This window comes from Dendronephthya gigantea, unplaced genomic scaffold, assembly GCF_004324835.1.
Source record: "Dendronephthya gigantea isolate DGI-Jeju-01 unplaced genomic scaffold, DenGig_1.0 000416F, whole genome shotgun sequence".
NCBI classification, from domain to species: domain Eukaryota; kingdom Metazoa; phylum Cnidaria; class Anthozoa; order Malacalcyonacea; family Nephtheidae; genus Dendronephthya; species Dendronephthya gigantea.
The window spans coordinates 4,726-28,263 of NW_021163426.1; the positions used below are offsets into that span (position 1 = coordinate 4,726).

Consider the following 23,538-nt stretch of genomic DNA (forward strand, 5'->3'; position numbering starts at 1 on the left):
TATAGAAACACGTTTCTCGACCAATCAGCACGCGTGTACTATAAATGTTATATTATATATAACTGTATATAATACGACGTACCGCATGCATTGACCGGACTGGCGGGGCTGCCTATGGTAAAATCGTTCCAGGTTTTATTGATCGCGGGTCCGTGTTTCAGATATTGCGTACTCGTGTCCCTCGATCCTTGATTAGAGGTTCCGGGACTCCGGGTCCTCAACAAAGCCCTGCAGCAATTTATGCCGTTCAAAAACGAGACATGGCTCAAGCAGTTGACGACGTTTCGAATGCTAGCATTGCTATGTCTGAAAAAAATCTCAATTCGGATGAGGAAGGACTATCTACTGACGAGGAAGATGATTTGAACCGCCTTTTGATAGAATCTTGTAGTGAAAGAAGGCAAGTATTTTAAAAATAATTTTGAAGGATATATTTTGTCGCGCCGCATTAAGAGACATCGGATATACATGCATGTAACTGCAGATGCATATAACTGCCAACCGCAATGTTTAGATCTTACTTGTCATGAGATTCGATCCATGATCTAATATATAGTTTGGGAAATAGTAAATAATGAAGCTAGTACATTAAGAACCTTAAAAATTCTGTATTATTACAAATATCTTACCACATTTACACGTGGCCGGATGAGTTTGGGACCGTTGTACATGTCAAGGAAAATTAATGACCTTCCAAATAGCCGAAGAACCATGACGGGTCTCGTATTTCTGATGTGCAGGCGGGGAATACTATAATGCGCGCTAAACATCTGATTCGGTCAAAACAACGTTTATGTCTACTTTATATTATGTTTCACATTTAGTTGCATTGCTAAGTTGCTGGACTGAATATGGTAGTTGGAAACTTTTGAGTGTTTTTATATAATATTCGATGTGCGATAAAGGCTTTTTTATATCACAAGCATCGTATCACTTCCGGAGACAAGGAGCCCTGGGTGCCCTGGATAATAAATGTACGTAAATTATTTAGAGTTTTAGACAGTTCAGGTAAAAATATTTTTTGGAAGATTCAAATCAGTTATAGCCCAAGTCACGAGCACGAGGAAGGATCCACGAACGCGAAGATTTTTCAGTATGATCCCGGCTTTTGATTTGAGCGAAATTAAGAGTCATTATATAGCGGGGGGGGGGGGATTCTTGTGTCTTATATTTTACGTGCGAAATGGTTCTGGGTCAAATTTACAATGAGCTGCTAAAGGTGAAGATGAAAAGTTAGGAGATGCGTCAGCCACACTTTCAATCGATCTTTTTTATAATGACGTCAAACGGGGAAGGTCTGATGTTACACAAAGTTTGATTGGCTCGATAGTTTTGTGGAGCCAATTAAATTTCGTGTAACATCAGACTTTCCGCGTTTCACGTCATTATAAGAAAGGTCTATTGGGGCGAGCCTGAGCGAAATTGAAATTCTAATGGAAGCCGGATTTCAATTTTATTTGGGCTGAATATTTGTGGAACTGTTGACATGTTGGCATTTGTTTACATGTATGTAGCTATGCCTCTGCTATTCTTAGCGCGCGTGCTAAAAGCATTTAATACCATAAGTTGAAAACCCGATTTCGATTGGATTTGGGCTTAATATTCTACCTGTAATTCTGTTATTCTCCTGTAGGACTATTGGCATTATTTGCAAGTTTTTTGCAATCTTTCAATGTTTTGACATTTTCTTACATGCATATTATGTTCTGCTATTTCTACGAAATGAAATAGCATGTTTTACCTCGCTCTCATTGTTCTTGCTTAGGCTCGCCCCATGATGCTTAGCATCTCCCTAGTTGTATGTGAAAGGGCGTATAAGAAGATACCTTTTTCTTACGTATAAGTGGTAGGACTGAAGCAAATTCATTAAAAAAATGTGGGATTTTTCCCGTCTATAATCAGGCACAGCTGCACCTTGTGATATGAACTGAGAAGTTACAGTAGTTTTTTGCACTGTCAATTTATAACGTGCTCTATGCTATTTTTGTAATTTTATAGTGAACTCAGTGAGGTTGATGAATATTTTGAAGAAGACGATGTGGATCTAGGACGGAATAATGATTTAGTGGAAGCTGTTGGTGCAAGAGACCGATCTCCGATTGGTAGACAGGCTGATACTCCTCCGGTTACTTCTAGGAATACGAAAAGGGTTGGTAGGTCCAGGGGTGGGAGAGCCAATAGAGGAAGTACCAGGTCTATACCCAAGGGTGGACATAGCGGTATTACTGAAAATTATAAATCCTATGATGATGCAGATGTCAAGAATACCCTCCCCTCCTTTCGACCAAGGCGTCCCGCGGGAATTAATTTTGAGGGTCCTGTCTTGCGGGGTGGTATGACAACCGCGTTAGATTTTTTTCATCTCTTCTTTACTTCCGAGATGATAAATTCAATTGTCAAGCACACCAACAGCTATGCTTACATAAAGATCCTGGCTGGTGGCCATAATACCTATACCACAAATCACGGGAGTTGGGAGGCCACTAAGGAAACCGAGATTAATAACTTGATTGCTCTTTTAATCTACTTTGGTATAGTTCGGGTAGACTCCGGAGTAGAAAAGTATTGGAGCACAAAGACTCTTTACCACGGTCTTTGGGCAAGGAAGATGCTTTCTCGTATGCGATACAAGGCACTTATGGCGTTCCTACATGTCGTGGACCCCACCAACGAGACTCCCGGTGATAAACTGCGTAAGGTTGACGAATTCCTTGCATCATTCAAACAGCGATGCAAGGTGTTATACCAACCTTACCAGAACATTGCTGTGGATGAACGTATGGTGAAGTCCAAACATATATCAGGTATCAAACAATGCATGAAGAACAAGCCAACAAAGTGGGGTATCAAGCTGTGGGTGTTGGCGGACAGCTCTAATGGCTACACCGTCGACTTCAATGTTTACATAGGTAAGTCAAAACATGAAACACCATCGAGTCATGGCCTTGGCTATGACGTGGTGATGAAATTGGTACAACCATATTTAGGTCAGGGTTATCATGTCTACTTTGACAACTTTTTTTCATCTCCTAAGTTGGTGCAGGATCTATTTTCACTTGGCACGCCGTCTTCAGGTACATGTAGAGTAGACAGGGAGGGTTTTCCGATATCAATGAAGAACGCGAAGGAGTGGGCGAGGAAGAGAATGCGAGGCAGCATGAGATGGGAGAGGGAATCGAATGTCTTAACGTTACAATGGGTGGATAACAAAACTGTTTCGTTAGTGACATCGATTGATTCAGCCAATGAGAAGGTGGTTGCGACGAGAAGAACGAAAAAGAAAGGAGTATTTTCAGAGATTAGTGTAAACAAGCCCTATGCATTTCATAGATATAATCAGTATATGAATGGAGTAGACAGATCAGATCAAATGCTTGCGTATAACAATGTCTCTCGGAAGTGTTATAAGTGGTGGAAGACTCTGTTTTTCCACCTTATCGATATGGCAGTAGTTAACGGCTATCTTCTTTTTCAAGAACATCGTAAAAGCAATCCAGGTAAGAAGGCTCTTGATCGTAGTAGCGGATATAGTGTAGTTGATTTTAGAGAAGAATTGATCAGACAGATTTGTGGATTAGCCGAATATGACGTACCTCCTGTAAACGAGAAAGTTCGGCCTGTTCCTCCTGATGATCTGTTCTGTACTGTCCATTTAATTCGTTCAATTAGAGACGTGAGACGCACTTGTGTCGTGTGCTATCAAGCTGGTCGGGGACAGAAAAGAGTTAAGACATACTGCAGTGCCCCACAGTGCAATAGGTATATGCATGTAGCTGGTGAGTTTGATTGCTTTAATGAATGGCATCGTAGAGATTATCCTGGGAGGTCATGAATATTTCTTCTGCTATATGTATGAGTAGCTAAGATCAAAATTTACAACCTTTAGTTGTTTTTTAAAATTTCTTTATCGTGGTGTAACCTTGTACCTAAAAAATTTCATATTAAGTTTTTTCAATCTGACTGCGGTTGGTTCATTTTTTTCTCAGATCAGCCGGGTATTTTAATTTGCATGTTTTAAAAAAAGGAAAACAGTCGGCCCTTGCAAAGTGGTGTCCTTTAAAACAACCTGCACTGCTAAAACACAATTGCATACTGAAGAATTACCAAATGGTTTTCCGTGCAGGATTGCGTGTTCCATGCACGACGGATGTTGCGAGACTTTTGGAAAGCGAGAAAAAAAACACTCACACGAACCGTATGCAATTTGATTGCACGCGTATGATATTTTTCACGTGTAAAAAATGCCATACGCGGCTTTTGATTGGACGTACGTATGATATATACGTGAAAAATAGTCGTATGTCATTTTGGCGGCAATTTTGTTTACATTTTTTTAAAGGTGGGATCGAAATATAGAATGAGATTCAAAACATAATGCTCAAATTGAAGACATTTTCACATTCAGCACATTATAAAATCTTTCGGAAGGAATATTTAACTTCCATTGAACACAATTGCGAAGAAACTGAACGGTATAATAAATATATTTTGATGCATAAACTTTCGATTTTTGTTGCTCGCTGTGTTTTTGTATATTAAAAGCGTGTCACTGTGAAATTGATCTCTATACACATTTAATAACAAATTACTTCATGGTTGGCTCGTTTGTACGATTTTCACTATGCACTCGTTGTGAAGGATCGCAAACTCATTCATTCCCCACGCTCACTCGTTCGTTTTGCGATCCTTCACAACTCGTGCATAAAAATCGTACGCTCTCACCAACCATGAAGTAATCTCTACATATAAAATTTTACAGAACACACTGGCGATACACTTATTAGGCCTGGTTTTCATCACTCGCAGATAGTCGATATCAAAATTACGACAGATGCCAAAACAAAAAAAATTGTTTTGTTGCGACGATCGGCGTTTGTCGCAGATTGGCTGCGACTGAATCGCATCTACGGACTTTACCGACAATCGTAAAATGCTAAACATCCTAATTTCGAACCCAGTGTTCTAATTTGCCCCGCCTTTTTGTCCAAAATACACGAAGAACAGCGGACAGATTGCGTTGATGAAAACCGCCTTTCTGCGATACTCGCCGACTGCCACCAAGTCAGCATCGCCGAGCATCGGCGTCTATCTGCGGGTGGTGAAAACCAGGTAATCTCCAAGAACAGCAGTGGCACAACTATAAAACGATAATTGTATGGGGGAGGGGAGGGTGTCGATTGTTTATATATTCAGTTCTGCCCAACGGATTTATTTTGTAAATACAATAGCTTACAGTAAAATTCCGTCGGGCAAAACTGAATATACGAATATATAAACACCCCCTCCCAACAAAAATATCGTTCTATAGTTACGCTCCTTAGGGCTGTTTTCCACTGTCATGTTTTTTGTACACGCCCGTAAAAGCTGAAAACTTCTAAGTTGTTGTATAATTATTTCCCTGCTTTCCTAAATTATATTTCTTACTAAATTTGATGAATCATAAAGTGAGATTATGCCAAATAAAAACGTTATAATTAAATGGAACTGTAAAAAGTGAAAGACGCACTTTTTATAGAATGGACAAAATTAGAACATGTCCATGCAGAATGCGTGGAATTTCCATCTCTAACACTTATTGGGAATCGGAGAGTTGAAACACAACTGTATTCATCAGCTAACGTAACAGTATTCCAACACTTGGCAACGACGATATTCGACTCCTTGCCGCTATTACAAGAAAACATCTGTCTAAGACTGTCTTGCTAAACCGCCTGATCTTTTTCGACTTCTCTTCGTCGGAAAATACAGGAAATTCGTGTGTTTATTACTATACAGACTTTAAAAGTTTCTTTAATAGAGAACAGTCGAGATGCAACAGTAAACTGAGAATGGCGACATGAATATTGGAATGGTAGCGTTGCCTGGGAGTGCACTATTTTCTCTTGATTGTTGGCGCGCAACCGAAAGAATGAATCCATATTTCTGAACTGAATTGAACTGAGAAGTTGGATCTATAGGCAGTATCATTGAAGAAATTACTTCGCATGGTTCAGAAAAATGCGTCGATTAAAATTGATTGCCAGTCCAATTCCACATGCACCTGAAAGAAAGTTTTAGAATTTGCTATCATGGGTTAACAAGTTTTTCCTCGAAATGTCTCCTTCAAAGCAAATCTAAAGCGGTTCTGACTATTCTTAAACAGATGAAAAAAAAACTTAACCCTGTAGAACCCTATGCCTTCAGCGTTGACCAAATTAAAAGTCGAACCGTTAGCGAGACGGCCACAAATTCCAGCAAACATCTTCAGTGCTATCCTGTATCGCTATTCACGTTTGATCAACCTGAACAAAGGTTGCCTAGCTTTTACAAAACTAAATCTGCATGGAAAACTTGAGATCGAATCAACACTACGAACTTGATATATGGACAATGTATCCAGCCATATCCCAGCGCTCAACTCGTCTACTCTGAGAAGGTGGCCTCAATACTTTTGCATAATGTCCAATAAATCTCTACGATTCTGCAGGAACAATTGTTGATGAAAAGTTGATTAAATCATCCAATTTCTAAAGGTCTTTTTAACTCTCTCTATATATCCAATATAGCTGGTTTAGGTTTGATACTATATATAGTGTACAAAGTTACATATGGACGACCATATCATCCACTTGGATGTTGATGATCTGCATGTTTGACGTAGACTCTATAGACACTGTTTATTTGTTAATCGTTTGTCTTGTTGCATGTGTTTGTTGTTTCAAATTAATAAATAGGCCCGCAATAAATTAACCTAATTACGGTATTCAGTAACCTTGCCAGGGTTGCCACATTATTTGTTTGTTCATTTTTACTGTGCGTTGTTCAGACTATTAATATGTATTAGCATGTATTAATATGGTTAAAAATTACATTTTCATTAGTTCTTTTAGAATTATTAGCCTTGTAGATCTACAAATAATATACTACTTTATAGCTTACTCAACAAGATTTTTCTTTGTAAACCTTCCGTTGGATAATTTGTGGTTAGATTGCCCAAGAATCACTGAAGAATGATGAACTCATCTATTGTCATTGAGCTCTTCTAAAGGATTGCATTTGGAGAAACTCTTTTCTCTGATTTTTCTACATTGCATTCGGCGCAAAGTCAAATTTCGAGCTACAACTAGTCTCAGTAAACTAGGCAGTAAACTATCATCTCTGCGCTTAGAGTTCAACTGTTCAAAGTGTAACTGTTCAAAGTGTAATTCAAGTGCCAGGGTCGACGATAATTGGGGGGATGTTTTTTCATATATTCAGTTCTGCCCGACGGGTTTCGTTTGTAAGTGCAATAACTTACAATAGAGATCCGTCGGGCAAAACTGAATATATGAATAAACACCCCCCAATTATCGTTCCAGTTACGGCCCTGTCAAGTCCTTATGTAAACAAACAGTTTGTTACATTTAAGCCGTTTCCCCCTAGGCGAAGTTTATCGAACGAAATTTTTCGCTCGATTTTCTTTTTACTGAATAGACCAGTTATGCATAATAACATATTAAGCCGTGACGCCTGCAGGGAATTCTGGTTTTCGTGGTCACGGCGAAAAATTCAAACTTCAAAATTTCCCGCCGTGACTTCTAAGACCAAAATTCCCTGCAGGTTTCGGGGGTTGTTGCATCATTATGCTTAAGGTCTATTGTGACCGGTGATCGGAATTCACTACTGTCGAATTCTCACAATTGAAAAGAAAATCGAGCGAAAAATTTCGTTCGATCAAAAAATTCCGCCTAGTGGAAAACCGGCTTTGAGAATTTCTCACTGAGCTATATAATAATTCCGGAATTTAATATAGCTCAGTGGAATTTCTATAAATAAAAAAATACAATTTAACACAATATTTGATATATTTGATATCTAACACAATTTAGGTTAGCTAAGCTTCTAAATGTCATGAATATGAGCTAGAATTTAGATACAGAAAAATTCGAAAGAATTAATTCGAAAGTTGAACGATTTTTACATCAAAAAGCCCTCGCATTGTTTGAGCCAGTAGAACCGATGCGCAGCGCAGAACGCAGTGAACGTCTTGTCTTCCACTTTAACGTACGCGTTTTGAAAAGGTAATCATTGTTAAAAGTAGCTGAGTATCCGAGTAATATATTTTATGAGTAGCTGAGTAATATATTTTATTAACTAAACTGTGAATTTCGAATACTAAGCGTTGCCTTTACAGTTTAGAACTAGTAGACTTTTAGTTGAGAGCCATTTCTTTTGCCCTTAAGTGTTCTTACAAAGCCAATAATTTTCCATTGTCTATATGTACAATCGCGTTTCATGAAATGAGGTGGTGTTTAAAACCAACTCTTTTCTAACCTTGGGAAAATGAAGTAGAATGATAACCATTCCCAATTATATATTTTCCCTGGCTCTGGTTTGCCAGGTTTGGGAACGGTGATCACAATCGACATTGACAATAATAGTTGTGTGCCGCCTTCTTGATTAATTCTCCTAACCGAGTTACCGATCTCACTATTAGTTATTAAAACACAAGTCAATAGAAATATACACGATCGATTTCAAGGCAAAATGTTTGCAGTGGAAAGTTCAGAATATAAAAGATAATAAGAACCAAAACTATGCATACAAGAATAACATGAAGTATTGAAATTCACAAAAGAATTTCGAATCGAAGAATCAAGAAGCATTACAGTAATCAACGAAGTTCACGGCTGATTTCTATCTAAATTTGTATGCAAAATTACGTGCATTTTAGAAATATTTCCAGGGTTTATAGGTAGGTATTTTATTTTGTAATAACAAGCCGTCCTTGCATTTTTTCTAAGTGCCGTGATAGTCAATAGTCATTCCGAATTTAAATTAGCATAAATTTTAATCCTACCTAATTTTAGTGTGCAGTGATAAACGTAAAATGTGCAGTGATAAAATGAGAAATGTGCAGTGATAAATGGTATTTTCTCAAAATACCTCACTTTGCTGTGATGGATTCGTCAGTAATTGTCCCCCAAAATGCTGGAAATCAATGACAGGGACTCAAAAATACAGAACATTTTTCGTGCGAGGCACTGCAAAAGACCTACAAATCCTCCATCTTTAAATTACCAATTTCCAATTTTCCGCTCCTAAAATTAGCTATGCTTTATTCAGACCATAGCAGCTCAATGGCAAATGGTTTTAAATTTGAAGTACAGTAAAAATGCACACTGAAATGAAATTGGCACATATCATGTCTGACAATGTTCGGGCAATGTAGGTATTATATAGTATAATATATCCTCTAGGATATATACCCTATAGGATACATACTATATAATAATACCTGCATGATATATAATACCTGCATAAGACCTATACAATACTTACATGGCAGGATATAGGGGGCAATTGCCAAGGACGGAGAGGAAAAAAGAAGGAGCTAGAGAGTTTAAGCTTATAATAAGCAATAAAGATATAGAATATTACATATACTATATAATAACTACATTCCCAGAACATTGTCAGACATGCAAGTAACCCATTGTTAGTAACAGGTTTTAGGTACGTTAGCATTTGAATAAATGGCATAGTCAGACATACATGTTGGTGTTGATCAAAAGGTGCCTTGTTACTTTAAATAAAACCATTTACCATTGTGGAATAGCTTGATCCACAACATGATATTTTTGCACATGAGAGCCTTAATATGATGAAAGCAGTGTCATAGACACATATACATGAAGGAAAAACATCCAAATTCAAATCACACACCAGGCACAGAGACTTGCTAACAGTCAATCTCTTCCATACATCCTGTATCAACACCATAGGATTTGATTTTTCTATTGTCGGCCACACATTCCACCCTTGTTCTAGCTTCATTTTTAAAACAATTTTAACAGACACATGTCAAAGAATGTCACAAGTACCCATATGGAGAAAACAATATCAAAACAAAGAGAACCTGTAAGATAAAATTATATAATATGTTACACTATTTATATTATATGTTGCTATATGTCTATGTCTGAGAAATCGTATCCTCATGTTCAGAAAGACAAGCCAAAAAAATTTGTTTTCTTTTGTGTTTTTGTGTTTGCTTTGAACTAGAGTTGAAATGTATAGCAAGTAAGCACATAACATAGGATTTTGTACATATATTATACATATGGCAAATCCTATCCCAAAATAATAAGAAATGAAGAAAATCATGTATGTATAATATGTATATAAAATCCTATTATATGTGTCATTGTATCACATTTTAGCGTTTCCTGCAATCTGATTGGCTACGCGAGCGGTCCGTATTAGCAGGCCGTACGGACCGCGCGAGATTTAAAAGCACAGAGCCAACGCTACGATATGAATTCGGAGCGCAAGAAAAAACCTATTATTTACCACTTTAGTAGGTCCGTATAGGGAAATATTTCCCTCGGTCTCAAAAACGTCCCTCGGCCTTGGGAAATATTTCCCTATACGGACCTCCAATCTGGTAAATAACAAATTATTAAAAGCGTGTCGTTGTCAAATTGATCTCTATACACATTTAATAAACAAATTACTTCCTGGTTGGCTCGTTTGTACGATTTTTGGACCAGGAACTGGTCCCTAACCGCTGCTAATCTTGTTGTTGTTGTTGTTGTTAGGGGGCGACGCTCTTTAAAAAAACCCTAAGGCTCTTTCATTACTTGTTTGATCGGAATGAAACTTGGCACAATTATTCTAAGCATAATTCCGCATCGATTGACGGAGTTCGAATTTTTACTTTTGACCTTTGAAGCAAGTTACAAGCAATTCTTGATATATTTGCAGCAAATAATATATACATATCATTAATATTCAGCCTATATATAAGTAAACGGAAACGATTAGAAATACATTGTCCTCTCCATTGTTATAAATACAATGCAGTTCAGAAATTAAACTCGGTTACGCAGTTCCTGGTCCCTATAGTACGATCGTACTTGTTATTATGAACTCGTTGTAAAGGATCGCAAACTCTCTCGTTCGCTACGCTCACTCGTTCGTTTCGCGATTCTTCACAACTCGTGCATAAAAATCGTACGCACTCGCCAACCATGAAGTAATCTCTATATATATGATATATATAGATCGCCTCATGACGTCTTGATCTCTGTTCAATTGATTGTTAATTTTCCCCCGTGAAGAATTTCGGGAAGTAACCATTTTGCAGCCTGAACTCTCTTTTAGCCTGAATTTCTGTTTGCTTTTTTGTCCATTTAAATTTTAAAAAATGTTTCCCTGGTTTCCAGGTTACTGCTGTTGGAAGGATAGTGCAGATTGCACAACTTTCGAAGACCGTGAAGGAGATTAGCATTCATGTCCCGAATGTTGAGTTCAAGTTCAAAGCTGGACAGTGGTATGGTTAAGATGATATTATATAGTTTCTGCCCAGTTAACTTGTTTAAGATGTTAGGAAAAAAAATGGCCGTACGTATAAGTACGGGTGAAGAGGTCCCAAGTTAGCTGACGAACGCGTCAAAAGTAATCCTCACAACGGTTTTAAAAACAAATAATAGACCACCTTATACCCCCTATTCGTACTTAATTTTGCACAACTTTAATTTCGCGATTTTCGCGATTGAAAAAAGTTCGCGAACTTTGTGCGGAAAATAGTCCAAGACAAGGGTGCTGGAGTTGTTTTTTTTTAGCCAAACGCCTAAAATCGCTAAATACGCTGAATTTCGCATCGCCGTATTTACATGCATGCTGTTGTTGTTCATTTCAAGTGCACAAAATCCTTTTTAATCATTTCGTATTCACATTTCTATTTTTCCCAGATATTTGGTAATTCCTTTCATCTTATCTCCTGGAGATATATTGTATCTAAAGCATGTATTACATGTTTTCTAAACTCAAAAATAGCTCAACCAGTGCTAAATTATTGCACGGGTTTCCATACAGAAAGCCCGGCCTGCACTCCTCAGCTATATTTTTTCCTGTTTTTGCCAGAATACGTAGAATAATATATAATCTATATAAGCTACCAAGTCGGTTAAACAGGCAGGTGTCTATTTTGTCTATTCCGTATTTGCTGTATTGAAAAATATGCAGTTTATTTGTAGACTATATATTGAGCTTGATATGTTGTTTTGCAAAGATAAAACCGACTACGAAATGCTATCACACCATTGCTTTACCTTTAGAAGGGCTTTTAAAGTTGAAATTGGAGTATGATAAAAAATACCCTATAGGATACATACTATATAATAATACCTGCATGATATGATACCTGCATAATACCTATACAATACCTACATGGTAGGTATAGTATACTATATAATAACTACATTCCCAGAACATTGTCAGACATGCAAGTCACCCATTATATGTAACAGGTTTTAGGTATGTTAGCATTTGAATAAATGACATACATGTGTTGATCAAAAGGTGCCTTTCTACTTTAAATAAAACCATTTACCATTGTGGAATAGCTTGTTGAAATTGGAGTATGATAAAAAAAATGTCAAGGCAAAGCTTTTAAAGTCGAATGCAAATATTTGCAGCATATTCAAAGAATAACATTTAGCGTTTAGTCCCTGAAGATTTTGTACTATTTTGACGTTTTCAAGGTTGAATTTTTACCCATTACTTAGCTGTAACTGGGGCATGGACTAATAATTTTCCAGCTTTAAAGCAGCAGAAAAATGGGTGATGTTAACTTCATTTTTATGACTGTATTTGATTATACATAATACGTTTGTTTCCGAATAATAGCATATAGAGGCTAATAGTCACAATAATAGACCGAGTCCAGTAGACTCGCGTACACGCGCGTGGACGCCACGAGAACGAAAATATTTCTGGGCTGCCTATAATAATAGTAAATCAGTTAACGACTCATTTGTGTCATGTCATAATATAAGCTTAGATTTCGCTAGCTTTGGAAATTGGTTTTTGGAATTGGCGAGGGGTTGCTGCATGCATGTATTTCTAATAATAGGTACCTGATACAAAATGGCCGACAATGATGCTGAATGTACACAACATGCAGAAATAGTTTTTCACAAGCTTCTATTTAAACTCCTTAGGACTTTCAACCGCATGGTTACAACTTTAACCTCTAAAACCTCCAAACCAAATAAATTCAAAAGAATAATCCATGTCCAATGAGAAAGCGAATTATTAATAACGTTTTAATAATACTCGACTCTGATTGGCCAATAATGAACTACTTTTTTAAAGTCGGCTCCAGATTTTCCAGGGATATAAAAACGATTCATTTATAATATCAAACGGTGTGAACTGCAAATGTATAATATCACCGCATACATAATATGTTCATAATTTTCTTTCGATGGCACTATAGCTATATTATTAATATCATATGTTCTTGTTTTGAAGGGTCGATTTTATGATTCCTGGTGTTGAAACTGTTGGAGGATTCTCCATGACGTCAAGTCCAGCAAAACTAGAGAAACACCGTATAATTGATTTAGCCGTGAAAAGAAGCGATCATCCACCTGCACATTGGGTGCATTCACAGGTAGGTACTGTATATACTGCGTATACTAGAAATATCCTAGTGTTTTTGGATTGGTTACCTGAAGGACTGGGGCCGGTTGTAGCTACGAAAGCTGCATATAGCGCTGTCCACCGAATAGTGATTTTTTACCGGTTTTAAAATGCTTAAAAAGTAGTTAAACTACAGATTTGAAGCCAACGCTTATTAAAGAGAATAATCTTTTTGTAAATGCCAAGGTTAAATCCAGCTTATGCAAAAATGAAAAAATGAAAAAATCATAATTTGGTGGACGGCGCTCTCCAGCTTTCCTACAACCGTCACCAGAATAGTCTATTTTTAAGATATTAATGAGACATTATTTATAGTAGCTATTATATAGTAGTTATTATATATAGTAGCTATAATCTTCATTTTCGTTGTTGGTTTTATAGTGTCGCGTTGGAGACGAAGTATCGTTGACAGTTGGTGGCGACTTTTTCTACGATCCAATGACGGAAAATTCTAAACAATTGCTCTTCATTGCCGGTGGAGTTGGAATTAATCCACTGTATTCTATCATACAACAAATCTATCAATCCTTAAAAAGCAGCAATCTTGATGAAGATGTTAAGTTTGAACTTCTCTATTCGGCTTCCGACCTGCATGAGCTGATATTCAAGGCGAGACTTTGCTTTTCAGTGTAAATCATATCAAAGTGTACTATCTGTAAAATTACTAAAATCCACGAATATTGTTCATTTCGAGAAACGAATCTTATGTAAAAACTCAGCCCGATATCATTAAAATGGAGCCCTACCTACGTATAGTTTGTTGGGGGACGTTTTGTATATTGTATTTTGTACACACGACCATGTTGATAGTCTTTTTTTGCCACACTTAGGATGAACTCGATGCCATAGCTGAAGCAACAGGAAATTTCAAATGCCAGATGTTTGTTACACGAGATAAACCCGCAACGAACATCGTATGGGGCCGTAAAGGTAAGGAGTCATCGCTCTTATTTGATACTTACATGAAATGATCATTTAACTTCCAAAGCAAGGGTCCTAAATTTGATTGCTTTGTGTACAATTTTATGCAATTCTCTGACCCTTGCCCATGCATGCAGAGCAAAAGTTTGCACCTAGATGCCCGGCATAGCTGATCCGAACATAGCTGAAGGCACTCTCTATATATCACATTAAACAGGGCAAGTATCGAAGAATAAGCATGATGTCTTTGGCTAGAGCATGTTTTGCCATAAGATGAAGTCGATGTGAAAAATATGCACGATATGTTACACGCTGTGCCCAATGCCAAGTGGTAGAAATCCGCGCAATAACTCTGTTTTGAACAATATAATATGCCAAAATTCCGTAGATTTTTTATTTTTACGCCACCATGTCTCATGCAGACTTTTTAGGATCACCGATAAACTAAATACGATGACGCGAGTAAAATATATGAAAGTTTAAAACTACGTAATCTACCATCATGTATGAACTCTCTCAAAAAGTAAAATACTCCTATTCAATATAAAACATTCCATTGAAATGTTTCAATGTTCCTTGTCCCTTAACAAAGAATTTGTTCTCTGCATGAACTTAAGGAAATGTCTGTCTCATGAAAGTAATCGCTAAATTAATCAACCTCGCACGAGGTTGTAAATTAATTAGCTCGAGCGACAAGTTACTACAGGTATACATTTTCCCCCAACTGTGATATTTTTATATGTAGTTAAACTTGAACGGATTAGTGCACAAGTATTGGAAGAGACGTTAAGAAACTTTAATACATCCGCTATGACCGTCTTTGTGTGTGGACCTCCGTCTATGATACAGTTCATCACCAGCGCCTTAAAGAACGCAGGTGTTAGCAATTCGAATATTAAACAGGAGCAATGGTGGTGATTTCTCAGGTTATGACAGGGAGGGACTATATACTCCAGTAATATTCCAACTTGATCAGTGGCATAAACCAAACATATTTCCACTTCGTCAGTGATAACTTCATGTGATGGGGGTGAAAAGGTGGTGGAGGAAGGCGGGGGGGGGGGAGGTTTGGTTGCATGATATTTTAAAAAATTCCATTATCATGCACGAACCGTAAATACAATCGCATTCAGAACAGTCCAGTGGTTCATAAGTCGTATATTATTATGATTATTATTTATGTAAAAGTAATCACAGCTTTTGATTGGCCTAAAGCAAATGTAAGGACGCTAGGTACCTTAATTTATTAGCTGCTGTTGCACTTGTCAGCTGACAGTGAATTTTCGACAAATAACTCAAAATACATTAAACGGCGGAGGGTTTAAGTCGGTTTGTTAAATTATCCCGCGAACAAGAAAGAAGAAACGATTGTTGGCCATGGTGCATTAGCAATTGCACGTACGTTCAAGCTTAATCATTAGCAAATACTCTGATGTTTGCCCCAAGAACTTTGAAACCGCCCCATTGAGCCATTTCAAATTTTTCTTCCTTCATCTCACACATGGTGGTTGCCAAGGCGTTGACGACAGGCTCGTTGTAAAGATTGTTGTAAAACTTCAACATCAATGTCTCTGCGGCATTGTCGTCAACTGCCCACAGTGAGGTAATCACTGACTTTGCTCCTGCCATCAGAAAAGCACGCGCAAGTCCCAACACGCCTTCGCTACTGATTTTGCCCTGGGCAGTGTGGCAGGCACTAAGGACAACCATGTTAGCCGATAAGGTCACGTTCGAGAGATCTTCCACAGTAAGGTAGCTCACTCTTGCCATTTCGCTGCTAAATAGTTCGAAAACATAGAATTAATGGTTTTAACAACTTCTTTGTTTGTGCTTCAAAGGTACTCTATAGATTTAGTGGTGTCTGTGTTACGATGAGTTTAAATCCATCTGTATACTGTAAAGAATTTCAACTATTTTTGTATTGGTCGTAAACATCTCAAATTGCAAAAGTAAGCAGAGTAAGCAATATTAGAATAACTTACTTGTTATTAACACATTCTGGAGCAAGTTGTAAGCTTTTCCCATCTGTCGCGCCATGGCACGCGAAATGAATTATGGGTGCTTTCGAAATACGGCGCAGAACTTCACTGCGGGTGGCGGATTCTCTCAACAACGGTAACACTCCCGCCTTTTTTGCAATCATCTCGGCTTCTTTTTCAGCAAATGGAAGGTCTTTTGTTGGATTGCCAACGATGAGGATGTCCTTCATCTCAGTCACCTACATAGAGCACAAATCATTTAAACAAGGCTGAATTACTTGTCACGAGTGATACTAAACACGAGGGGGCGGTTGTTCGAAAGGCGTTTAGCTTAAACGGTGGATAAGTTAAAAATGGAAAACAAAATTATCTATTTATTGAACAACTGAGCTGAAATATTTCGATGTAAATGGTTTAATTGTCAATGGAAGTACATATTAAATGCATAAGATGCAGGTTCAGTCATTCACAATATCTATGAGAGTATTTTTAAACTTTGGCTTATCCACCGTTTAAGCTAAACGCCTTTCGAACCACCGGTCCCAAGGCAACTAGAGCTTGATGTGCGAAATCAACAATGACTGATTTGCATACAGAAATAAAGACAATTCTACATCCAGACTATTTCTTTGACTGTCCAAAACAATTATGGCTCAATGGAAACCAGGTTAAAGTGGTTGCAAGTTTATTAGTTATGAAATTATATGACTAAATCGTTTCAATGTTCACGGCAAACAAAAAATTCCTTTGTAGGTACCTTTGTCGTTGTGTAATTACTACGCTTTTTGACTTTAATATTGTTTGAAATAATTCAAGACAACAAGTTTGAGACAAGAAGCTCCGCGATAGCATTTTGTGTCAATTTAACAGATCGAATATCACTTATTACCAATTTAGCAAAACATTTAATATGATTGACTTCCTAACCTGCGACACCCCTTCTTGGAGTGCCGTGCTGTAGGAATAAGAGTGGAAAGAGAACGCTTCCCGAGGTGCCACCAATGTACATAACGGCTCGCCATTACTAAGACGCAGCGTTGAATATGGTATGTTAAACGTTTCTCCTTGTGGAATGATCAGCAGTTGAGGTTTAAGGCCATTCTTGGTAGACAGGTTTTCTAAACGACCTTCAATTGGTTCTACAATTAGCTTGCTGAATTCGTCAATAACTTTGGAGAAGTCGGGTATCTTCGATGGTCCACGGGTGGGTAGGTGGTTTTGGTTTAATGTGTTCTGACTGTCCTGACTCTCAGACGAAACTCCAGATTGATCACAGCTTGTCTCATTTTCCTCTCCAACTTCGATGTCATCATAATCATCATCTTCAGATTCGTATTCGAAATCATGACCACTTAATACATCGTTTTCTACGCCTATAAACGCAAACTGGGTTAACATGAGTATTATTCCCTGCATGATACATTTTCCTTTCACATTTTGTAGAGAAGGACGCAAGAGATTGTTTTTGATTATTTTACTTGTTTTTGTCGTAGGGGACGCAGAATTACTTGTTTCCAGGTAAAATATTGCAGCTACTTTATGTTATAGGTTTAGAGACGTCAACCTGCGCGCCCAATATGCGCACCATGCATTCTGTTTAATTGAGATTAATCTAAATTTAGATGCAATTAAGATCAATACACGTAAAAATTTCTAAGCCTGAGGAGTCGAAACGTTGGGTCGTGAATGTAATTTTAGTGTGGTGATGGAAAGTGATTGACTTGCTTTGCTCTTCATATGCAGATGGGCGAAATGTGTTTTATGTATTAAAATCCAATATTAATATAAAATTGGAGAAATGTCGATTGAAAACCAAAGAGCATGTTAATATTCACTAATTGCTGTCTTTCCCCTTGCCGAATATTGTGCGCGAAAGCTAGTGGAGGGCAAAACTCGTCAAAAGAGGGTAAAAAATTTCGTCTTTATAAATTCAGTTGTTTATAAAACTTTATTTCAAATGTTTCCCCATTCATTCATACGTACCTCTAATTTCAATCTGGTATGGCCAGTTTGGGTGGAATGTATGAGCATGGCAACTTTCTGAGGGGTGCAACACTTCAGTGTCATCGCTACCTGGGTCCATTGTGCATCCCGGTGCATTGATAGTCTGCTGGAGTGACTTTTCTTTATAATTTATATGTGGATTAAACACAATTCGTAGATCCTCAAGAGGCTTTTCCCAACGATGAAGTTTTTGATCGAAGGAAGAGATTTCACCATTTGGTGAAATAAACCAAATTCTCATTTCTTGGACAACGTCCAGTTTGGATAAAAAGAGTATCGCTTGCTTGTTTGTTTTCGCTAACTCTAAGAGAGCATTCGGCGTTTTTAGCTGCTTGGATTGATCTTCTTTTATTACCTTTTAAGATATACGAATCCAAGATTGGTGAACTATAAAAACAGTTCTAGTGATAACAACTCGAACAGTATACTAATAGTTAATTGTGACAACTACAACATTAGCCTACTAAAAGGTTTTTCCTTTGTTTATTCCAAATTTTGTGACTTGAAAAACGGGAAGAAAAAGTAATATTTATTGCTTTTTAAAACATATTTGGTTATGACAAGTCTTGCATGTCGAAAACAACCGGCGCTCAATCTGTATTTGCCTTGCCTAATTCAACACATGTTACCTTATCATAAAAATCTCTTCCTCTGCCCATCTCACCGACTAACAGTGCATCTGCATCGGCTTTTTCTCTTAAAAGCACGTGCTGCAAATACTGAAAAGGTTTCTTCTGTGTATCGTTAAAACAAATCTTTAATGGAGTGTCCTGAACGCTCTTGCGAAACTTTTCACATCGGTCTATAACCTGTTGAAAGAATTTCTGTGCAGTTTGATACTCGTTCTCTTTGACTGCCATCATGCCAAGAAGGTAGTCTGGACTGAATCGAAAGTCTTCGGTATCGCACCAATGAGATGAAGGTGGCTGAGTCGTGTTGAGAGCCTTGTGATAGTACTTCCTAGCCATGCTTTTATCGCCTGCAAAGACCAACAATAGAATACTAATAAAACTTGTGACGTGACGTGTATTTGTGTGTAGTTCTGGTGTCCAGGTTGAAATGGCTTTCGTTTCTACTAATTTTTATTTCAGCCATACGCAATTGATTTCGAATCTAATTTAAGATGAAATTAGGCCTCTAGATCTTGAAACGCTACAATAACGATATATATATATATATTATATATATTATATATTATATATATATATATATATATACATACACCCGTTTGCAAAACGTTGGCCGCAGATAGATATATAGATAGATACCCAAAATCTAATTAGAATTGCATATCTTGTTTTATATGATTGAAATCCCATGCAAATGTAATCATATGCAATTCTAATTAGACTTCGAGTATCTATCTATCTATCTATCTGCGGCCAACGTTTTTGCAAATGGGTGTGTATATTATTATATATATAATATATTATATTAATATTATATATATAATATATATATATATATATATATATATACATGTCTCACGTTGGGTGGGAGGTTTGGGGCTTTATGGAAGGCTGAATTATAATAACCTTTACATTAAAAAGTATATATACTTATTTTACACTAAAAGACGAGCATCTATAAGAATTATATGGGATAAAACTATTCTTCAATCTACTTGTCTTACATTTTGGAAGCTGGAGCATGCGTTTGTTGCGTAAACATACGGTACTATTGTTTTTGAAAGCAGTTTGTGTGAATTATCATCGATAATTTCCTGAAACTAACTTGTCATTTAGAGTCTGTTGTCCACTGGACAGTGTTCCAAGGTTCACCGTTCGCAGAGCTTGGCTATAAGACAGTTCGGGGCGTATATAATAGAGCACGTAGACTCTCTAGATCGTCAGATAGGTATTGAGGTAAAGAGTTATGGAAAACTTCACCCACGTACTCTATTATGGGGCGAATGCAAGTGATAAAGAATAAAATAAGCCCTTTGGTTGGTAGTTTAGCACGTTTAAGCTGTCCGAGGAAATACAATCGTGATGCCACATTCTGGCAAATCTCCGCGATACATGAGTATTCCACCTTAGATCGTTTGATATCGTTAAGCCCAAACGTTTTGCTAAAGTGACGAGTTCGACGTTCTTTTTGTTGTTTACAATCGGTTCAAACTAGTTATTAGACTTTGAGAAACTAACACGGAACTCTTTACATTTTGCCTCGTTAAGTTGGAAACCGTCCGCCTCAGTCTTTGTAATAAGTTCATCTACATACGTTTGCATGGAGCTAAGCTCTTCTTTCTTTATTGATTGTGCAAGAGTAGTATCGTCCGTATACTTCTAAAGATCTACGTTGCCCACATCATTACTAGGAATAGCCGAATTTTGTTCCCTGCGGTACACCTGCCGGGACAGGCCTCCATTCCGAGTAACAATTAATCATTCCTCAACTTCACCCTTTGTTTTTGAGACACCAAAAAATCCAAGATCGAACACATAATTGTCTTGGGATGTTATGTTGGGATAACTTTTTGCAAGAGCTCCGCGGTCGATTAAGTCAAACGCTTTCCGGAAGTGGAAGAGAATTACTCTAATAGTGGCGCCATTCCCATCTGTGGATTTCGCCAACTAATGCATCATGATAATTATAGCATGTGAAGTGCATGATCGACGATCCGAGTTGTTGAACATTAAGCTTTTCCATAACTGCTGGTTTAAACGAAGCTTTGCACTTATTTAAAGAGCTAAATATCTACGATTCGTCTCGAATATGAAAAAACCGTAAATCGATTGCACCATGCATGCATAAATAAATATTTTTAATAAAAAATTAGGCTTAATGGTTTCCGTTTTTGGATTGCCTAAACAAACTTGGATACAAACACGCGGGAATGTTGCGAAAGTTAAGAAAAGGGAGCGAAGGCGAGTTACATTCCCAAGTGTTTAGATCAGGCCATCGAAGAACGGAAAACCATTCAGTAGTTGTTTTGTGAAATGGCAACAACAAGGTAGAGTTCCAAGTTTGATTTTAAAAGACGAATTAAATTTCGGCCTGATCCAAACACGGGCTTCGTCCAATCAGAACATGCGTTATACATGCATGCACATGTTATTTTATAAATTAACTGACTGTTTAAGAAAAGTTTATTTAATGCGCACCTTTCCCCTCGTAAGCTTTTCCAAGATTACAATAATTGTTGTTAATAATCCTGTTATCATTAATTTCTTCACCTAGTTTGAGAGATTTCTCAAAACTTTCGAGTGCATCATCAAAATCTTGTAATTTCAACTGAGCCAGGCCTATGTTGCCATGAGCTAAAGCAATATGCTTTTTTACGCCAGACTCCTCAGCCACCGCCAACGATTTACGGGCCAGCTTTAAGGACTTTTTATCTTCGTTGAGAAGAAGTGCATTGACGCACAGGTTGCAAAGAACTGTATACACAAACTCTTGGTCTTCATATGAACTCGCATACTTCCTTAAATGTTTGCTAATTTGATAGGATTTTCTGTATTCCCCCATTAAAGTGTAGATGGAAGATAGGTTAATTTTAGTTTTCATAATCTTTTTACGATGTCCTAAATCTGTAGCCACTTTTAACCCCTCGGAAAAGAGATTTAAAGCTTTCTGTATGTTAAAAAGGTAACAGTGGTTTCTCGCCATTTGTAATGTGGCTTCGCATTCCACGAGTTTGTCGTTTAGTCGTTTGGCAATTTCTAGACATTTTTCTTCCTCTGCCAGAGCTAGCTCGTACTTTTGTTCCATGTAGTATATTTTCGCCGCGGCCAGTTGGGAGTAACCTATAAGGTTATTGATTAAGGTTAATAATTTGAATCAAAGGTGTGTCACACATGCAAATCTATAAGGATTTGTGACATGTGGGACCAGGTATGCCTAATAAGTTAATTTATACCCCTTTCGTGCAATTTTCATGTAACGCAAATAACATAAGATATTCGGACTTGAATGATATGTGAATGAATAAATTTGTAATGTTTACAACGAAATGTACTTTTTGTGAAATAATTTTATTTTTTGCTACCTGGCCTTGGAGTATATCAAAAAATTTTTAAAAGATGTTCTGCAAATCCAACTAACGGATGTGTTCTTCCCGTTGTCTTGTTGTCTGTATTTTGACTTGTTTGCATGTTTTTCTGCGTGCAATGTTCAAAAAAGCTTCAAATTTTTAAAAACACTGATTTCCTTACGTACCTATTGTCAACTGGTCTCCTGACACTTCACTGCAATGCAAACATTTCTCTAAAATAAGCTTCGCATCTTCTATCAAGCCATTTGAAAACAGTGCATCGATGTGAAGATAATATGCCTCTCCTTCAAGCTTCTTATCATTTAATGTAATTGCCAGTTTTGCCAACTGTTTTGCGGTTATGATTGCGTTATCGTAGCTCGCTTTCGAAAGATTCGTGTTCCATAAGTAGCTGAGTTCTTTCAAAAGTCCTGCTTGGTTCTGTGACGTGTATGGTGAACCCGAGATTTTCAAAAGTTGGGCTAGAACTTCGCGACATTCGGCGAAGTTGCTGTAACCGAAGCGATGTTTTTTTAATATTTGCATAAGACATGAAAAGTCTTTTGGACCCTGCATGAGGTCACTGTCTATCGTCACGTCGGAGAGTTCTAAAAAACACCAAAACAAATATCCATGCTCAGTACAAGCGATCAATCTTGCATTAAAACTTACATTCGGGGACGGAGCGAGGGATCGTGGTGATCGAATCATTCGATCTTGACCAACGTTTTGATAAAGATATACTCACTTTTGAGAAATTTACTTAAATTTAACGCTTTTTCACCCAATCGCAAAGCATTTTTTTTGGAGGTTGTCATCTCCACACCTCCCACATTCAGAAAATCCCATAATAATCTTGTTAGGATATTCTGTAATTGAACGTCTTGTAGGAACGTGACGATTTTCAGGTCTACGGACACATACCTGCAAGTGTCTTCAACAATTGACATAGATTTGGTATTGCTGGTAAGTCTTCTAATTTTTCAGAATCACCTAACTTAAGGCCCATACACGCTTCCATGATTTGCTATAAAAAGAAAGTGTACCAGCTGATGCCAATGAAGATACCGTATTCTGGACTGTATTCTGGTCTGTCAGTTATAGCTTGCGTTTACCTGAGCACTCATAGTTAAGCACATTAGCCTTCTCACGTCGACGGATACCCGCCAATAATGACTACTTGTCACTGACAAGTTTGGTATCCCAAAA

At 37.5% G+C, this 23,538-nt stretch overlaps 3 protein-coding genes across 3 annotated transcripts; 2 read left to right on the forward strand and 1 right to left on the reverse strand.

The window, feature by feature from the left end:
* Positions 1 to 260: 260 nt before the first annotated feature.
* Positions 261 to 3,832, forward strand: LOC114543194 (piggyBac transposable element-derived protein 4-like). The gene is made up of 3 exons (XM_028562285.1): positions 261 to 400; positions 1,999 to 2,102; positions 2,538 to 3,832. Exons 1-3 carry the CDS (start codon positions 261 to 263, stop codon positions 3,830 to 3,832), a joined length of 1,539 nt encoding a protein of 512 aa, XP_028418086.1.
* A 4,780-nt stretch (positions 3,833 to 8,612) lies between these two features.
* Positions 8,613 to 15,584, forward strand: LOC114543200 (oxidoreductase NAD-binding domain-containing protein 1-like). Its single transcript, XM_028562290.1, has 7 exons — positions 8,613 to 8,713; positions 9,816 to 9,879; positions 11,187 to 11,293; positions 13,279 to 13,420; positions 13,831 to 14,058; positions 14,280 to 14,379; positions 15,116 to 15,584. The coding sequence occupies exons 1-7, from the start codon at positions 8,670 to 8,672 to the stop codon at positions 15,286 to 15,288; spliced, it is 858 nt and encodes a 285-aa protein (XP_028418091.1). The 5' UTR covers positions 8,613 to 8,669; the 3' UTR covers positions 15,289 to 15,584.
* Positions 15,569 to 23,519, reverse strand: LOC114543199 (tetratricopeptide repeat protein 28-like). The gene is made up of 9 exons (XM_028562289.1): positions 23,445 to 23,519; positions 23,254 to 23,356; positions 22,515 to 22,937; positions 21,461 to 22,102; positions 18,983 to 19,332; positions 18,333 to 18,708; positions 17,277 to 17,722; positions 16,353 to 16,588; positions 15,569 to 16,147 (listed from the first exon to the last, which is right to left on the reverse strand). Exons 1-9 carry the CDS (start codon positions 23,466 to 23,468, stop codon positions 15,781 to 15,783), a joined length of 2,967 nt encoding a protein of 988 aa, XP_028418090.1. The 5' UTR covers positions 23,469 to 23,519; the 3' UTR covers positions 15,569 to 15,780.
* Between the last annotated feature and the right edge of the window lie 19 nt (positions 23,520 to 23,538).